General features: G+C 38.3%; 1 protein-coding gene across 1 annotated transcript in view; it reads right to left on the reverse strand.

Annotated features, from left to right (window-relative positions):
* The window catches only part of grm5b (glutamate receptor, metabotropic 5b), a 66,326-nt gene extending 46,015 nt beyond the window's left edge, over window positions 1–20,311 (reverse strand). The window contains exons 1-2 of the mRNA XM_048160514.1: window positions 19,488–20,311; window positions 16,237–17,203 (exon numbers count right to left, since the gene is read on the reverse strand). Coding sequence (XP_048016471.1) covers window positions 16,237–16,909 — 673 coding nt within the window. The 5' untranslated portion in view covers window positions 16,910–17,203; window positions 19,488–20,311. The remainder of the gene's footprint in view (window positions 1–16,236; window positions 17,204–19,487) is intronic.
* Window positions 20,312–20,482: the final 171 nt, after the last annotated feature.

A 20,482-nucleotide genomic window follows, 5' to 3' on the forward strand; every position in this document is an offset into this window, starting at 1 on the left:
TCAGAGGAGGGTTACGTTTAAAAAAGTTACTAATTAATTTCTCAAAAGGATGACATCAAGGCATATGCAAATGAAGACAAGCCGTATCAACTAGAACACAATCAAAACACTGTTTCCAGTAAAATGACACATCTTAGAAAATAAAAGAATTAGAATCCTGGACGGAAATAAAATTGGTGTAGAAACAATTTTCTTTCAGAAAATGCTAGTAAATTTCACAAATAATTACAAAGAAACAGCAAGTAAAGCAACTGAAATAATCTTTTCTAGTAAAACATTCCAATAATCTTTTTTTTTTATTTACAGCTTAGTTTTTTTTTTCACAGTGTGAAAAAATTATTTTTCCACCAGTAAACTGAATATGTCTTTATTTATTTATCCTAATTTAGCTGTACATGCCAATGAGATGAATGGGAAGAGACATTTTTAGAAGGAAAACCTTATAATTCATTATTCACTGTTTTTTAAGCATGTCTAAGACTGCAGAGAGACAAAAAGAGTCTGACAAGCATCTGAAGGAGAACTGGCAGATGGAGAAGTAGGAGAATTAATGAAGTAAGAAAACTGAGAAAGAGAAATGCAGAATAAAATCAGGATACACACACCTGCACGCACACATTCATGCTCATCTGTTCTTCTCTTGAATTAAAGGGATGATTATTTAACAGCAGTGAAAAGGTTTTCTTTCATCAGAGCAGAAAAGTGACTCTCTTTCGACTTTGATTAATTTCCACAGAATTTCCATACGAAAGTGACCTCGTTCATGTTATCTGACCACTGAACAGCAGTTAAAAGGCATAAAAGAGAGAGATGGAGACTGGGCAGATTTCCAGTCCATTCTGAATGGGTATAACTCAGGTCAATCCTATCGGAGACGGCTGTATTTTCAATAAAGCAAAGAGCATTTCCTCACAAACTCGAAACCGAGCAAGTGTCCTGAACGTCTGACAATTTGATCTGTGCATATTATTTTGATTTGGTACGACATAATGGTTAATAGCCATGCTGAATACACAGAGAAGATGTGTCCTTATGTGTGTGATGACTTAAAAAAGAAAAATGAACATTTTGTCATCATTTACTCACCCTTGTGTTTTTCCACACCTCATGTTTAATGGTTTTATTTCATATTCTGGTGTGCTTCAGTGCTGCTGTTTTAATATTCTAGTTGGCTTGCCTTCCTGTTCTCTCTTCTCAGAGATGTATCCAGACACTGAGTCTGGTCATCTGAGGGCCACTTCTCTCTAAATGTTTGTTTTAAATGATTTTCTGTCCTCTGATGTGCTTGAATAACTAACTGCCTCCTGTAAACCTGCTGACGACAAGAGTCAGGTGTGGAGACTTCATCCTGTCCAACACCAAACCAAAGATTGCTCTCAAACGACATGACATTTCAATCTCATACACAGAACCACAGCAACTCGTGGACGGTCCCAAACACTCTGCTTTCACTTCCTTTATAAAAAGAGGAACAATATGTGTCTGCAGAGAAAACAAAGACATTGTGCAGAAGAATACAATCAAGTGCCTGAAAACCAACATAAAATCACAACTGACCCAATTTACTTTCTTAAAACTTAAAACTACACTTTAGTTTAGGGTCCAATTCTCACTATTAACTAGTTGCTTATTAGCATGTATACAACTAGGATATTGGCTGTTTACTAGTACTTATAAAGCACACATTAATATCTTATTCTGCATGACTATATTCTACATCCCTTAATCCTACCCAATACCTAAACTCTCTGGTGTCTCCAGAATGTGTCTGTGAAGTTTCAGCTCAAAATACCCCACAGATCATTTATTATAGCTTGTCAAATTTGCCCCTATTTGGGTGTGAGCAAAAACACACCGTTTTTGTGTGTGTCCCTTTAAATGCAAATGAGCTGCTGCTCCAGAAGAGGGCGGAGCTTTAACAGCTCAACAACAACAAAGCTGGAGAATCTCACGCAGCCAAAATGAGGATTGTCAGTAACGGTGTTCAGCCTTACATTGTTCAAACCGGAGTCGACACTGATGGAGAGACTCAGGAAGAAGTTACAACTTTTAGAATGAAACTGGACGTTTCTGAATGGTTAGTGGATAAATTTATTGTTGCTGTGGAGTTGATTCAACTCATCCACTAGCATGTGCCGTCATGTTCATCTTTTGTGCAAATCCAGCATTGAATTGACTAATTTGTGAAGCAGTCCGGTGTAAAATGACGGCATGACAACAACACTCTACTACAACAACTCTTCCTCTTCTCTAAAGCAGCCCAACATGGCCCCGCCCCCTTTGTTGTGTGTTCTCGGGGGCGGGGTTTATGTACATTTTAGGGTTACTGATGTCACCAACCCGGGAAGAAGCTCATTGTAGTCCCTACCAGCCGTTTGTTGTAGTCCTTAAACAGTGATTTCTGTACAAAAAATATCTCCCTTTGCATTGAACTTTGAGCGTCGTAACTTTGCAGATGTTGTTTATGCTCAAACAGCAACATTACACACTAACTAAGGTTAAAAAAGTCAAATCACAATCAATGACCCATTTAATAGTTAATAGTGAGAACTGGATCCTGATATAAAGTGAAAAATTTCTTGTTTAACTCAATGCGTTCCTTGTTACAATGTGTCGTTTCTTTGTAATTATTAGTGAAATTTACTAGCAATTTCTGAGTGAATTAAATGTGAAATTTTGGAAGTACAAAAGACTGAAATAGTCTTGTCAAATGTACTACAATAATCTTTGTTTTATTTGCAACTTCGAAAAATCTTTTTTTTTTTTTTTTTACAGTGTACGCCAATTTTGTAATAACTCTTAAACGAGTATAAAATATAAACAAAAATATGAGTAATAACTTGTTCCACTGAAAGGCCATGCAGGCTATTGCTTAATGGATTAGTCCACTTTCAAACAAACTTTTCCTGATAATTTACTCACCCCCATGCCATCCAAGATGTTCATGTCTTTCTTTCGTCAGTCGAAAAGAAATGAAGGTTTTTGATGAAAACATTCCAGGATTATTCTCCATATAGTGGACTTCAATGGGCACCAAACGGTTGAAAGTCAAAATGTCAGTTTCAGTGCAGCTTCAAAGGGCTTTAAACGATACCAGACGATGAATAAGGGTCTTATCTAGCGAAACAATCGGTCATTTTCGAAAAAAATACAACCGTTTATGCTTTATAAACACAAAATATTGCCTTGAACGTACTTCCCGTTTTCCGCATTCTTCAAAACGCTGAATGTCCTATGCCTTCCCTATTCTACTTACAGAAAAAAATGAAACTGGCACTGCGTTCGTTCCGTAAGTAGAATAGGGAAGACATACAGCGTAAGCGTTTTGAAGAATGTGGAAACTGGAAGTACGTTCAAGGCGATATTTTGTGTTTATAAAGCATAAACGGTTGTATTTTTTTCGAAAATGACCAAATGTTTTGCTAGATAAGACTCTTATTCCTCGTCTGGTATCGTTTAAAGCCCTTTGAAGCTGCACTGAAACTGTAATTTGGACCTTCAACCTGTTGGTAGCCGTTGAAATCCACTATAAGTGTTAATTTCTATAACTTAATTTCTTTTTGACTGACGAAAGAAAGAACATCTTGGATGACATGGGGGTGAGTAAATTATCAGGAAAAGTTTATTTAAAAGTGGACTAATCCTTTAATGTTAATAAATAGTCAAATAACTATTGCTTTCATTGAATATCTGTTTTCACTTCATAATAAAATATATTATGAAGTAAATTTGGCTGAGAGAGAGAGAGAGAGAGAAAATTTTGCCAAAGTCATCATGATGCATTTAAAATCTCTCCGAGTAGACTGTCTTTGCACTGTTCTGATCCAAAATCTCTGGAAACATGTGTAGCACTCGCCAGCATTTAGCACCGGCCTCAGAAGATCAAGTGAGAGAAATTACTCATGGCTGAAATTACTGTTGGCTTGAGAAGAGATCAGTTTGGACCAGGGCCGGCTCAGGCTTTGTTGTGCCCTAGGCATGATTTTTGATTTTAGATAGCACCCCCCACAGTGTTAGTGTTGCCAGTCAGGAATAGTATTTTAGCCTTTAGTTAAATACGGTTGTTATTTTTATTTCTTATGCATGATATTGTCTTTTCTTATGCATCTGTTGTGATATTTTATGAATATTTAACTCTTTGAATTACCATTGTGTATGAACTGTGCTATATAAATAAACTTCCCTTCCCTAAAGAGGTTCTAAAAAAGTTATTTCAGAAAAAACAATGTCTGCCATGAAGAGTCGTTAACTTGTGATTTTTTCCAAAGCATAGTTTAAGTAGTGAATGCTAATGGAAAAATGAATACCTATGGTAACTGCACTGTCATGCATAATTAACATGTTATGATGATTTATCATAATCACATCATGATGTAGGCAGTGCTTAAATTAGTCCAACATAACATGTTGTCAACTATTATCATAAACATACATATAAAATCAGTGCTTAATTGGCATAAACGCACACAAAGAACACTCCATTTAAAATCACTAAAAAGCTGTCACTCAGTTCATCACAATCTCACAAAGTTCTGTTATAATCAATGAAGCTGTCTACACTGCACAATGAATCTCTTATTTACGTCTTGTCTACACTTTAATGAGCAGATTGGCAAGCGTTCAGAACTCAGTGCTGAACAAAAACCCCGGCGTTTTGAGTGGTGAGTGGATTCTGAAACTTAAAGGCATGATATGTAATTTTTCACCACTAGAGGTCGCTTATTCAAAACAAAGACGTAGCTTGATGATGCCTTGATTTCGTGGAATCATGGGAGTTGTTGTTTTCACAACTACAGCCAGTAGAAAGAATCCAATGGGACTCGGGCAGAAATCATATTCATGGATGATGCTAATGTATTAAAGATTTATTAACATTACTGTAAGCAGCAGGGTGGGGCTGACAGCTGTTGGAGCGGAACGAGGCCGCTGGAGCGATTGCTAATGACAGAGAACATTGCTTGCTTCTGTTCTTTTTTTGTCTGTGTTTTGATCAGGAGATTCTGTACTCTTTCAGAAAATGTGTCATAGCGCCCCCTACCGTATAACATTGAAAACACGGAAAGCCGGAAAATTCCATCAACGGTGGGGAAAGAGTTAAACACCTCTGATTGGCCATTGCATTCAAGAGTTCAACAGACGTGTCTGTAATTGGTTGCATTGCTTAATGCTGCAAAAACATGCTGTAAATAAAAACCCTTTGACGCTCAAATCTGCACTGGAGTGTTTGTCAAATCAGTTTCTCCAATATGATATTATTACAGTTTCAACTGAGGGTGCTCTTGCCTTCGTTTGAGGGAGTTTAGCACCCTTTAGCACCCCTGAAGAACCAGACCTGCCTCTCATGCCCATCATTTTGCACCCTGGGCAACCACCTTTCTCCTATGTCACAGGTCTGGATCCTGCTGGGGCTGGTCATGAAGTCATTATATGGCCACAGAGATCAGAATAGATGTTTCTGTAAATGTCACAATGCATCAGCAGTGTTTGGATGATAGAAAACAGCCCTCAGCGGATCAGGGTGTGAGACGGCGTATTCAGAAACACATTTTCTCAATCCCATGAGGGTTGGAGATGATCAGTGATTCCTTTTGCCGTTTAAAAAGGAATGAACTGCAACAAAAAAAAGTCTGTGCTGTTTGTGTAATGAGTATTTAACTATATGAAATCAAAACGGACCCAGTTTACTTTCTTAATAAATGTCAGTGCTCATATTGTGCATGATTCATCAGTGCACATTATTCCAAATAAAAACAAATTGCTTTCATGAAATAATGTAATAACTTTCTCCGACCTCTGAAAAGAATTTTCTGTTCTGCTGATGTAATCAAGGCCACATGGGTGGGAAAATAATAAGAAGTCAGCTAGATTTATTCATTTTCAGACAGCCATAGTACTTGTTGCTAGGGCATTGCTATGGCGTTGCTAGGGTGTTCTGTGTGGTTGCCAGGGCATTGCTAGGTGGTTGCTTTCTGTGCCAAGTCCCAAGTATTTATACAGTATTTCAAAATACATACATTGAAATAATTATCAGCTAATGTGTTTTCCATTCTGAGCTTTTTACCATACAAAACATAAGATAAAGGATTAAACTATATTTTTGTCAACGTTGCCAACAAGATAAAATACATGCCATTCTATTCTGTATCTTATGCATTAGATGGATCTGTTCAGACTACAGCCAGAGGAAACCCAAAACCTCACAGACTGAGGATTCCAGCTGTCACCTGTCTGTTTATAAAGCAGAAGTGCTGCACGGAAAACAAAGACACATTTACACTAGAAAGGCTGTGATACTTGCAAGATTCCACCCCATTTTGGCAGAAACTGAAAGTCGTGGTGAAAATAGCATGGTAACAGATCCATGAACCCCTAGAGATGCATTTCAATGTCTTCACTGCTTCATATGAAACACACGCTAACATAAAGTCTAACAGTTTTGAGAATAATGCAAATAACGACTGTTTTCGAACAGGTTTCCCAAACCGCTATTGAGCAGATAAACAGACGGTCCCGCCCCAGACTGGTTGAGTCAATATTTCTGTGTTGAGCTGGTCGAGATACAAACAGATCAATGTTTTTAAAGCACCGCCGAGTCGATTTTACACTTTCAGGGTATTTAATTTACAAATGGCTTACTTGTAGTTGTCTCTATTTTAATGAGTATTTTAATGTCAAAACTACACACTTCAACTTTAAATATCCATCTATCCATCTTCTCGGTTCAACCCGAATTGACCTTTTTGGTAAAAACATATTTTTGAGGATACTAAAAAAAAATCCATATTTGACCCTATAGAGATATATTTTATATAAAAGTTATATTTTGAAGAGAAAAAAACTAAACTTATTAATACACTAGCATTTTAAAGTCCCCCTGTAGTCAATAATTTTATCCCTTAAAACGTATCTTTGATCACCAAAATGATATATTTAATAATTTTTTCCTGTGTAGAAAAATTTCTTCATGCCTTAAAATAGCTTGAATGTAACTCTACACCCTTGCCTCATTTATTATACCCAGATATATGAATATGCTAATAAGCCCCGCCTCCACTCACTCGCACGAGCTCAAGATGCATGTATTCAGCAGTGCTGGCTGTAATTACTAAGTAAAATAATTACTGTAATTTAATTACTTTTTCCTTGAAAAAGTAAAGTGAAGGATTACTCTTATCTCTGTAATTTAATTACTGATGTATTGCATTAAATACTGTAACTGTATAGACTATAGAACAATTCTACATCAAACAATAGTGGATTTAACATCAAAATTTTATGTTAAAATGTATGTTTTTAATGTAACCTTACAGAGTTTGTGCAAGAATATTTTATGTAAGTGTATTGTTCAACTGCTAGAGGTTGATATAGGATTTACTGTAGATATATAAGTAATTAGTAACAAGTAATCCAATACTTCTTAGAGAGAGTAATTAGTACAGTAATGTAATTACACTGTTAAATAATATAAAATAAATGTAAATAATATAAAACTAAATAATATACAAATAAATAAAAATGTTTTTTGCATTATAATAAGAATTTAGGGGGAAATTTTGCTAAATTGTCAAAAAACGTAAAAAATGTCATTTCTCTTCAAGATATCAATATTCTATTTGTCTGTTGATTTTAGGGTGAAATATGACCCAGGCATGTTCTTGATTCACTCTGTGAGAGACGGACTGTTCAATGCACACACAACAAAACAAAATTAGCCAGTGCAACTAAACTAAGCAGGACTGCATGTTCTTGAGTGGCACTGTGTCCTTTTGTGCTAGGGCCGAAGCCTGTTATGCAGCACTGCGTGTGTCGTTGAGAAAAGGTTGCGAGACTGTGTTCCTCGTAAAGGTTCTTGAGGCTTGTTAAGGGCACATTCTGTGCCTCGTTAAGTCAGCTGTGTCCCCGCGCTCATCAGCTCTGCTGGCTGATAGAAGCGACGCAAACGCAGCTCGCATCAAAACCCCGCTTTTATTCGTGCCCATCTCTCTCGCTCACTCCGTCCACCCACGCAGCTCAGAGTTTACAATTCAAATGAAAAGGACCAAGCGAAAGTAGGTAGAGAGGTTGCCATGGAGAATATGCTGGTTTGTCATTAATAATCATTCAAAATATTCTCATTCACCCTGAAGTCTGAGAAACAAAGAGACGCGTCTCTCCACCAGGACCTGCGATATCCAGCGCATAAGCAAGTGCTTGCAGGTGTGATGCAGTGTGTGCGCAAAGAACTGAATGTGTACAAGTGTGTGTGTGAATGAATGCATTCACAGCAGGTGAAGGGATCAAGAGAAAAGAAACCGATCCAGACAAGACGAGAGAGCAGCCCAGTGTCACGATGAAACCATTACTCCACGAAACCACCACCAAAACATCGCCATGTGACAGATTTTCTAACCTTACATCAGATGATTTCACAACACCTCGGTTATATATCTTCAGATTTCAGCACATTTGAAAGAGGCAGAATACATAATAACTGGAATAATGATAGTGCGCTCTTAGTGAAAAAACATTCTAAACTCAATTTTAAAGGCCAAAAAGGTTCTATAAAGGAGAAATTTCTTAATTGATTGCATAATACTTTCATATTTAATGGATTATTAATTAAAATTAAAAATTAATTAAAACAAATTATTTAATTGATTAAAACTAAAGCCATGAAGCACCCTTATAGTTCTATATAGAAGAGTGTACCGTAATAATTATATCAGTTTCTTTTGATTTTAACACACACGCTAAAAAACATAAAAGATTACAGACAGAAAACTAATTTTACTTACATTTTTTACAGATGCTTTTTGTATGTAACAAGTAACATTACTGTTACTGTTTTAATTTTCATTTCCATTTATAGCATGTACTTTAATAATATGTTAAATACTTATAGTGTGCACTCTTAAAAATAAAGGTTGCAAAAGTGGGTTTTCTCAGCAAAGCCAGAGAAGAAATATTTTAGGTTCCCCAAAGAACCTTTCTTAAATGGGACCTATAATGCCCCTTTTACAAGATGTAATGTAAGTCTCTGGTGTCTCCAGAATGTGTCTGTGAAGTTTCAGCTCAAAATACCCCACAGATCATTTATTATATATTAAGAAGGAAAAATATTAGTTTTCCAAAGCATAAGCTTTCAAACAAACTGTGGAATTCTAAAGGGTTCTGCAATGATGTCATGGTTCTAAATGGAACTTTAATTTTAAAGGTGTCCTTGATTATGATTTCACTTTTTTATCTTTAGTTAGTGTGTAATGTTGCTGTTTGAGCATAAACAACATCTGCAAAGTTACGACACTCAAAGTTCAATGCAAAGGGAGATATTTTCTTTTACAGAAATCACTGTTTAAGGACTACAACAAATGGCTGGTAGGGACTACAACGAGCTTCTTCCTGGGTTGGTGACATCAGAAACCCTAAAATTTACATAAACCCCGCCCCCGAGAACACACAACAAAGGGGGCGGGGCCATGTTGGGCTGCTTTAGAGAAGAGGAAGAGTTGTTGTAGTAGAGTGTTGTTGACATTCCGTCATTTTACGCTGGACTGCTTCACAAACGAGGGTCAATTCAACACAAAAGATGAACATGACGGCACATGCTAGTGAATGAGTTGAATCAACTCCACAGCAACTACATAAATTTATCCACTAACCATTCAGAAACGTCCAGTTTCATTCTAAAAGTTGTAACTTCTTCCTGAGTCTCTCCATCAGTGTCGACTCCGGTTTGAACAATGTAAGGCTGAACACCGTTACTGACAATCCTCATTTTGTCTGCGTGAGATTCTCCAGCTTTGTTGTTGTTGAGCTGTTAAAGCTCCGCCCTCTTCTGGAGCAGCAGCTCATTTGCATTTAAAGGGACACACACAAACGGTGTGTTTTTGCTTACAGCCAAATAGGGGCAAATTTGACAAGCTATAATAAATGATCTGTGGGGGATTTTGAGCTGAAACTTCACAGACACATTCTGGAGACACCAGAGACTTATAATACATCTTGTGAAAGGGGCGTTATAGGTCCTCTTTAAACGGATAGTTCACTTAACAATGAAAATTCTGTCATCATTTATGCACCCTCATGTTTTTCCATGTCTTTTTATGACTTTCTTTCTTCTGCAGAATAGAAATGAAACAACAACATTGGACCCCCATTGACACCCCGTAAAGAAAAGAAAGTTTAGAATGAGATGAGGGCAAATATATAATGATAGAATTTTCATTTTTTGATTGACCCATCTAATTAAAAATAAAGGTTCCGTTTAGAAACATGACATCATTTGAGAACCTTTTTTAAAATTCCACTGAGAACATTTTTGGGTGAACTATCCTTTTAAGTGTTTGATGAGCTCCTCAAACTGAATTAATTCTATTTCTCTTTTCCATCATTCTGCTCTTCACTGATATTCTTCTCCTAATCGCACTATTTGGCTTTCTCTCTGTTACGCCCGTCTCTCACCCTCTCTTTCACCATCTCTCACTCTCTTCCAGCGCTCGTCTCATGCCACTTTTTCTGCTTTTAAATTCCACCCAATTTAGTTAAACTAATCTCTGTTCCATCCTTCAATCACTCTCTCCACAGCTGCTTATTCCTGAGAGGAGACGAGAGAGACGGTATGAGACGCAGGCAGAGGAAGAGACGGATGCGAGCGTGGGAAGAGAGCTGAAGTCCTTGAGATCTTAAGTGAAGGTTACACTCCACTAGATTCTGACACACACACACACACAGATACAAACACACAAACACATTCTGTACTGAATGCTGATTACGAACACAATGGCTTCATTTCCAGTGACTACTGTGTTCTTTCCCAGCATGCTTTGCTGGTGTCTCATAGAAGATATGGCAATAACGTCACACTATGTTTGATGTCGGTGATGCAGAACATCATAACAGATCAAAATGTGTCACATTCAAATATGCGCATATTCAAATTGCACAAATTAGATTTAAGAGCAATGGCAGAGGGAACGATTTTAAGTGAATAACAACTATACCTCCGGCTGTTCCTCACAAAACTACTGACAACTTCAGACAACTTGGAATATAGTGCACAAGTCATATGGATTTTATAGTGCTTTTATGGTGTCATTTATTTTTACCTTTACATCCCCTCAGTCACCATTCATTTACACTGAGCAGCATGAACATTAATCTAAATGCCTTGTTTTGGGGCTCCTTTTGCCTGAATTACTGCAGCAATGCGGCGTGGCATGGAGTCGATCAGTCTGTGGCACTGCTCAGGTGTTATGAGAGCCCAGGTTGCTCTGATAGTGGCCTTCAGCTCTTCTGCATTGTTGGGTCTGGCATATCGCATCTTCCTCTTCACAAAACCCCAGAGATTTTCTATGGGGTTAAGGTCAGGCAAGTTTGCTGGCCAATTAAGAACAGGGATACCATGGTCCTTAAACCAGGTACTGGTAGCTTTGGCACTGTGTGGAGGTGCCAAGTCCTGTTGGAAAATGAAATCTGCATCTCCATAAAGTTGGTCAGCACCAGGAAGCATGAAGTGCTCTAAAACTTCCTGGTATACGGCTGATTTGACCTTGGACCTCAGAAAACACAATGGACCAACACCAGCAGATGACATGACACCCCAAACCATCACTGACTGTGGAAACTTTACATTGGACCTCAAGCAACGTGGATTGTGTGCCTCTCCTCTCTTCCTCCAGACTCTGGGACCCTGATTTCCAAAGGAAATGCAAAATTTACTTTCATCAGAGAAAATAACTTTGGACCACTCAGCAGCAGTCCAGTCCTTTTTGTCTTTAGCCACTTCTGATGCTGTCTGTGGTTCAAGAGTGGCTTGACACAAGGAATGCGACAGCTGAAACCCATGTCTTGCATACATCTGTGCGTAGTGGTTCTTGAAGCACTGACTCCAGCTGCAGTCCACTCTTTGTGAATCTCCCCCACATTTTTGAATGGCTTTTGTTTCACAATCCTCTCCAGGGTGGGGTTATCCCTATTGCTTGTACACTTTTTTCTACCACATCTTTTCCTTCCCTTCACCTCTCTATTAATGTGCTTGGACACAGAGCTCTGTGAACAGCCAGCCTCTTTTGCAATGACCTTTTGTGTCTTGCCCTCCTTGTGCAAGGTGTCAATGGTCTTTTGGACAACTGTCAAGTCAGCAGTCTTCCCCATGATTGTGTAGCCTACAGAACTAGACTGAGAGACCGTTTAAAGGCCTTTGCAGGTGTTTTGAGTTAATTAGCTGATTAGAGTGTGGCACCAGGTGTCTTCAATATCGAACCTTTCCACAATATTCTAATTTTCTGAGATACTGAATTTGGGATTTTCCTTAGTTGTCATTTATAATCATCAAAATTAAAAGAAATAAACTTTTGAAATATATCAGTCTGTGTGTAATGAATGAATATAATATACAAGTTTCACTTTTTGAATGGAATTAGTGAAATAAATCAACTTTTTGATGATATTCTAATTATATGACCAGCACCTGTATATATACATACATATACACACACACCTTTTTTTTTTCTTTTCTATTACAGCATGACTCGGTCTGTGAGTCTTTTTGTTTGTGGTGTCTGTTCATTAACAGGTATGTTGGGGTGAACATGATCTTGTTCTTTTCTTTTCTTTCTCTTTATAGGTGTGTGTGTGTGTGTGTGTGTTTGAGGGAGAGAGAGAGAGAGAGAGAGAGAGAGAGAGGTTTTCACTGTCTGCCATCTTAATTAAGCATGGGACACATTCCAGGTCCTCAGCTTTGGGGACTAGACAGTAAATGTGCTTACAACCCTGAACCACACACACACACACACACACACACACACACACAAGCCTCTGGAGTCGAGATCAGACATAGAGTGGGGGTCGGGTGTTTCTGGAGCCGTGGAATAAAGTGGGATGAAAGGAGAGCGAGTGGAGTGGGGGGAAGGATGTACATTGTGTGTTGTGTGTGTGTGTGTGTGTGTGTGTGTGAGAGAGAGAGAGAGAGAGAGAGAGAGAGAGAGATAGAGAGACAGAGGAAAAGAAACGGAGCACTAGCAGATCAGAGTAGAGTTATTACTATAACTAGGATAGAACCGATTGATTTTAAAAACATTTTCTTAAACTGTAAAAAAATGCAAAGTAAATAAACTAATAAAACACTAAATGAAAAAAGAAAAACATTTGAACTGAAATACAAAACTGGAAACTATCCCATTCATCTCAATGGCAGTTGCTCGACTGGTGCAGTGTTTTCTCATGGGCCAAACAACGTCATGTGACTAAACTAGTGGTTCAACAGATCACAAAACTCATGGATCGGATCCTATCACGGTTAGTAAGTCACGGATCGGATCATTTTTCGGATCAGCACATACACAAAAATAAATTTGGGGTGTAGGGTAACTTTGCATTATTACTTAGCCCACTTTTGATACCAAAGCAAAACTACTAGCCTAACTAATACATTATTAAAGGCAAGTGAACAGACTGTAAAAAGAACAAATACTGTACACCAATTACAAGCATAGATAAATACAACATAAAGTTACAAATAAAGTATATAAGGTCTAACTGTAGTCATTTTTGTGTACAGAAATGTAATAATTAAATGTAAAATGACACTGTTCACTGTATAAAGTTAATATAGATTAATCTTTAGGGCTTCACAACGATTAATCGCGATTAATCGTTTGCAAAATAAAAGTCTGTGTTTACGTAATATATGTGTGTTTTCTGTGTATAATAATTATGTATATATAAATACATGCACATACATGTATGAATTTAAGAAATATATACATGTATAAATAAATATACATATTTATATATATTTTATATTACATATAAATATAAATATTTTATATATAAATATAATTTTTTTCTTAAATATATACATGTATGTGCATGTACTTAATTATTATAAACAGAACACACACATATATTACTTTTATTTTGCAAACGATTAATCGCGATTAATCGTTGTGCAGCCCTATTAATCTTTGTTAAAGCTGTTGATTTACATGACAGACAACAGCAGGTATTTATAGGTTGCTGTCACTTTAAGAGTAAGACTTCATGCATGCACACATCCGATAGATACACATCCGAATTCTCACCTCGTTCACTTAATACATAACCGAATGTGTTTACGAGAATACTTGCCGAGATGGGTTTTTTCACTGACATATTGTGCAACCACACTGGACAACTAGTTGTCTGTCAGGTCATACAGTGTGTGAAAGATGCTCTAAACACGTGTCTAAATGATATTTGACTTTGATATTACGTTTGGTCACTGTCGCTATATAATAAATACAGGCTCGACTCTCTTTGCACGTTCATACAGACAGTCTTTCGAGACGCTGCTGTAAGTTGCTGTGTGAACATTTTGATGCTCACACCTGTAAGTAAATGCAGTTGTCAATTCCAAAAACTGTCAGTGTGAATGTAGCCAGTGAAAAGTCCATTTCACACTTTCAACAGCCCTTCGTTCTCTTTACACGTATCCACACACATCCTTCGCAGACATCTTAACGCACAATTCCCATCTGACTCTACAGAGGCCACACTGACAGAATTCAAATGACACTTCTGAAACAGACACCATGCTCCTCGATGCTGTCATGTGTGTGTGTGAGCAGCGCTGCACTGATGCAGAATAAAGCAGCACGGCAAAATAAATCATATTTCACCAGCGTTGAGAGTTTGCAGTCTGAATTGAATGTGATGAGATAAAAACGTCAGTACTGAGACATAATACAACAAACAACCATTGCATGCCTTTTCAGGATACATTTAAAACGAACAGCATGACCAGTGTACGCATTAAAGACTCACAAGTTGAATCAGTCAAAAGAATTACTTGTTAAATCAAATCAACAAAATAATGACTCTTATGACCCTATTCTTGTAATAAATCAGTCAAAAAGTCTCGTAAGTTCAGTCAAGTTGGAATTAGTCACTGAATCCAATTCACAAACAAAAGACTCTGATGATCTGAGTCTTGTAATGATTTGGTCAAAAAGACTCACAAGTTGAATCAATTTAATGAATTGCTCACTTAATCAAATTAAAAAAAGAAATAAATTGAAAGAAATGACCCTATTCTTGTAATGAATCAGTCAGAAAGACTCAAGTTGAATCAGTCAAATGAATTACTACTGTAGCCGAATTCAATTCTCAAACAAATTAATCTTCTGATCCGATTCTGGTACTGAATTGATCAAAAAGAATCACAAGCTGAATGAGTCTAATAAATTATTCGCTAATTCAGCTTCGCAAAAAAAAAAAAAAAGACTCTTATGTTCCAATTCTTGTAATTAATCGGTCAAAAAGATTCACAAGTTGATTTATTCTAATGAATTGGTCATTGAATTCTCTTTACAAAAAAAAGACTAATATAATCTGATTCCTGTAGTGAATTGGTCAAAAAGACTCACTAGTTGAATCAGTCTAATGAAATACTTGTTGAATCAAATTAACTAAATAATGACTCTTATGACCCTTTTCTTGTAATGAATCAGTGAAAAAGACTCATAAGTTCAATCAGTTCAATGAATTGGTCACTGAATCCAATTCACAAACAAAAGACTCTGATAATCTGATTCTTATAATGAATTGGTCAACAAGTTGAATCAGTCAAATGAATTACCACTGAATCCACTTCTCAAACAAATTACTCTTATGATCCAATTCCTGTAATGATTTGGTCAAAAAGACTCACAAGTTGAATCAGTCTAATGAATTGCTCACTAAATCAAATTCAAAAACGAATGACTCTTATAATGAATCAGTCAGAAAGACTCAAGTTGAATCAGTCAAATGAATTACTACTATAGCTGAATCAAATTCTCAAACAAATTACTCTTATTATCACAATTCCTGTAATGGTTTGGTCAAAAAGACTCACAAGTTGAATCATTTGAATGAATTAGTCACTGAATCCAGAAAGACTCTGATGATCTGATTCTTGCAATTAACTGATCAACAAGTTGAATTAGTCAAATGAATGAATAATGTAGCTGAATCCAAATCTCAAACAAATTACGATTATGATTCCTGTAATGAACTGGTCAAAAAGAACCACTAATGACCCAATTATTATAACGAATTAGTCAAAAAGACTCACAAACTGAATCAGTCATTGAATCCAATTCACAAAGAAAGACTATTACGATTTGATTCTTGCAAAGTGACTCTCAAACTTTTAGACCGAATGAGTCTGAATCCAGTTACTGATTACTGAATGTTTATATGATAATGTCAATTTAACAACGCACATAGTGCACTCACCCTCGGTGTGGATGGCAGATACGTAGGTCCAGTTGTATCTCTTCACTATGTCCACCATGGCTCTGGCCTGCTGGGCGTCCGAAGGCACGACCCTCATGAAGTATTTGTACAGTGATTTGTCGCTGAGGTCCATACTGGTGGCGGAGTACGCGATCTGAGGAATATTAAACAGCTGCAGCAAGTTCTGCACTTGAATGGCCACGGAACTGGAACCCGGCCCGATCAGCCCCACGATTGGCTTCTTCCCCTTCATGGGTGTGGCACTTGGATCAGCACACCTGGTCCCGCCCCCAGCCTCTTCGCTTTCGTCGGCGGCGACGAGCGAGTCCCGAATGAACTCGATGCTTTGCTCCAGAGCGACGGCGGAATGCCAGCAGGAGTCTCGGATCTCACAGCCCAGCGTGACGTTGGGGAGGATTTTGGGGTCTGCGTTGATTCGGTCCAGCGTGTGCATCATGGCCTCGACGCGCTGGATGCCGTACTGTTCCCGAACGGCCCCGCATTTGCGCTCGTGCACTTTGTCGGCCGGCGGCTGGTGGTGCACGGAGAAAAGCGCGCCGATGATGATGTCACCGGGTATGTGGGCAACGACGCGCCGCTCGTTGGTCTGGGCCGCCATCGCCAGGGACGTCAGTCGCCATAAAAACACGGCGAGGGGGTACAGGGTGATCATTTTGGAGTAAATCAGAGGGCGTGTGTCTGTTCCTGTTCTGTTACTCACGTCAGCTCACATCAGTGCCAAAGACTCAATCACAGTGATGCTGATAAGATGAAGAAGTTCAGTCCAGTTGTTCCTTCTCTGAACTTTCCTGTATTTGACTACACCAAAAGGAGATTGTGGAATCCTGTGGCTTTGAACCGCGCTGTCATTTGTCCGAGAGCTTCTACGACGACCCTGAGCAGGATGCTGGGTCGTTGCCGTGGCAACCTCGAGCTGGGGACGGCATGAGATGAGGGGCCTCATAACCTTGAACGAGAGGAGATGGACACAGCGATATTATTACATGCACACGCAAAACATGGGAAACGCTGAGCCTAAACACTAACCACACACATGCCGGTCTTACACGGTGTCTTACACACGACACTGTTCTATTGCATTCTGATGCTACACTTAAAGGATTAGTTCACTTTAAAATGAAAATTAGCTCAAGCTTTACTCACCCTCAAGCCATCCTAGGTGTATATGACTTTATTCTTTCTGACGAACACAATAGGAGTTATATTAATAAATATCCTAACGCATCCAAGCTTTATAACGGCAGTGAACGGGACCGACGAGTATGAGCTGAAGAAAGCACATCCATCCATCATAAACGTACTCCATACGGCTCCAAGGGGTTAAAGCGAAGTCATGCACTTGTGTGAGAAAAATATCCATATTGAACAAGTTATAAAGTAAAATATCTAGCTTCCGCTGATATTTTACTGAAATATGGATATTTTTTTACACAAACTTATCGCTTCGCTTCAGAAGGCCTTTATTAACCCCCCGGAGCCGTGTGGAGTACGTTCATGAAGGATGGATGTGGATGAGGCACTTTCTTCAGCTCATACTCGTTGATCCCGCTCACTGCCATTATAAAGCTCAGATGTGTAAGGATATTTATTAATATAACTCTGATTGTGTTCATCAGAAAGAAGAAAGTCATATACACCTAGGATGGCTTGAGAGAGAGTAAAGCTTGGGCTAATTTTCATTTTAAAGTGAACCAATCCTTTAAACTGTAAAAAAATTACTTTTCTAATATGTAAATAAAAAGATTATTTGAGTTGTTTTACATGACAATACCATTTAAGTCTTTATGCTTTAAAATTTGTCATTAATTTTGAAATTTACTAACAATTTGAGAGTGAAAACCTTTTCCACACCAATTTTTTTTTTCTTGTGTAGGATTTACTTTGAATTTGATTGATTTTCATTCAGAAATTATTAGTAACTTTCATAAATAATTACAAAGAAATGGAATGCAATTCTGAAGTAGAAAGAATGAAATTTACTAACAATTTGTGAGTGAATTTTTTTATTTTTTGAAACAATTTTCACTCTTTCACACATAATTACAAAGAAATGGCCAGCAAATTTGAAGTAGAAAGACTGAAATTGTATTTTCTTGTGAAACATACTCCAATATTCCTTCATTACAACTTCGAAAAATATATTTTTACACTGTATATGGTTGCAAGTTTGCACCTTTTTGCAAATATAGGTTTTGTATAAATGTTACGTATGTGTGCGCGGTCTGAAAGTGTAACAGAAAAGACAACATTGTTACAAGGCTGTCAAGAATAACCGAGAAAGCTTTTAAGGCCCTCAACTCAAACGAAAACCACTTTTATTGGCTGTCGGACTCATTCATTCCAAAAGCAGACCACAACAATGAGGTGACAGTTTTTCAGAAGAAAAGAAGAGAGCATTTACAAGATGAATAGACTTTTCACAAGCAACTCATTTTAGTCCCACAGCAATGGAATTGGAAAAAATAAATACAATTTTCCTCACTTTAGCTGCATCCAAGGGCTGTTTTCACATGCCAAACCGCAAATTGGACCCTTGTTAAAATGTGCTATATGGGGTCCATTAGAGAGACAGCTCTCTGTCACAATGAAAATGCTGTCTCACTTTCCAGTGAAACGTTATGGCAAGAGCTGAATGGAGGGGAAATGCATCACAGCTCATAGGAGAAACAATAGGAGGGGAAACAAACTGCAATCCCACAAAAACCTCGCCAATATCAGGCATTCGCATTGAAATCATGCTGGCATTTATGCACACTTCATTCAAACGAATGCAAATGTCAGGCTGATAGGGCAGAGAGCTCCACTCAAAGCCGCGGAGATCGAACGGGACGGATGCGAGTGAACGACCTTGCCGTTGATAAACCGAGAGAACGGGAGCTTTGCGCTGTCCGTGGTGCTGAAACGCATCACACTGCAGTGGCCAAAGAACTCCATGTGCTCAGTCTAACGCACCTCATAAACAACCTCCTGTATCCCCTCAGTCTTCAGACAGATTTAACATTGCAAATATAACTGCATACACATGCAATGCAAATGAATTTGCATATAATGGATTCCCAATAAGTCATACTGTTACACATGCAACCGCTCGGTCGATAATCTGCAGAGAGAGAAACAGAGCGCGTTCCTAATTCCAGAACATCACCGCTTCCACAGAGCCAAACTCACGCGGAGAGTGCGTGTCCGCGCACAGGTTGTCTGTGGTGATGTTTGGTGACGGTCCTTCTTACCTGCCCCGCGCCTCGATTCACTAAGGTCACGGATGGCGCGTGCCTCCCACAGGTGAATGGTCGCAGATTTTGGGGTCGGTAGCCCGGTAAACGGCGGGGCACTGGAGAGCCACAGCTGTAGTGTCGTCTCGTCTTCTTGTCACGCACTAACACTGCCGTGATCAGGCACACACATCCCAGTCCGCGACTCAACCCCTCCCACCAGTGAACCCCGAGACTGGCTGCATCCAACCGGCCGTGGCACCTGCAAGCCTGAGTTCCTCCTCTAAACGAGATCAACTGCTGATGAATTGCAGTGATTATTTTATCATTGCGTGTTTAAAAGTGAGATTTTAAGGGGTATGTGACTTACCCACCATGGCTTTAGATGCTTTTTTGCTGTTGTGAATGAATGCATGAAGCTCGAGCGCAGGTGGTGAACGGGGTGTCTGCATGTGACTGATAATATTTTTAATATCCAATCATCATTGTTGTGTTTCGGAGCCTCGGAGTGAGATCGCATATGCTTTTAAAATGTGAGGGGCCCACACCAAAGCCTTGCGGTACCCCACCTCGAACAGACACAGACCACCACCTTGTGGCACTTTAAGTATTCGGGATTTAAATTGAAATCACCTCAAAGGTCTAATAGATGATGTTTGATTCGTTCAGTGGATTTAAAGCTGGAAAGATGAGATCCAGTCTAAATTAACAGCAATGTGAAATTACAAGGAGGTAACATGATGGAAATGAGCTGAATTTTTATTGCAAAATTAAAGGGATAGTTCACTCGTTATTTACTTCATGTCCAAACCTGTTTCCTTCTGTGGGACATAAAAGATGTTTTGAAGATGCATGGGGTATTTTAATTAAAATATCTTCTTTTGCATCACATGGAAAATAAGGGAAGCTTTGAATGATACGAGTAGTGAATAAATAAAAGATTTAAGAACTAGCCATTTAAAATGTGCAGATCATCAGATTTTCAGAAGACAATTCAAGAAAAAAGGGGGGGA

The sequence above is a fragment of the Megalobrama amblycephala genome, linkage group LG16 (assembly GCF_018812025.1).
Source record: "Megalobrama amblycephala isolate DHTTF-2021 linkage group LG16, ASM1881202v1, whole genome shotgun sequence".
In the NCBI taxonomy this organism is placed as follows: domain Eukaryota; kingdom Metazoa; phylum Chordata; class Actinopteri; order Cypriniformes; family Xenocyprididae; genus Megalobrama; species Megalobrama amblycephala.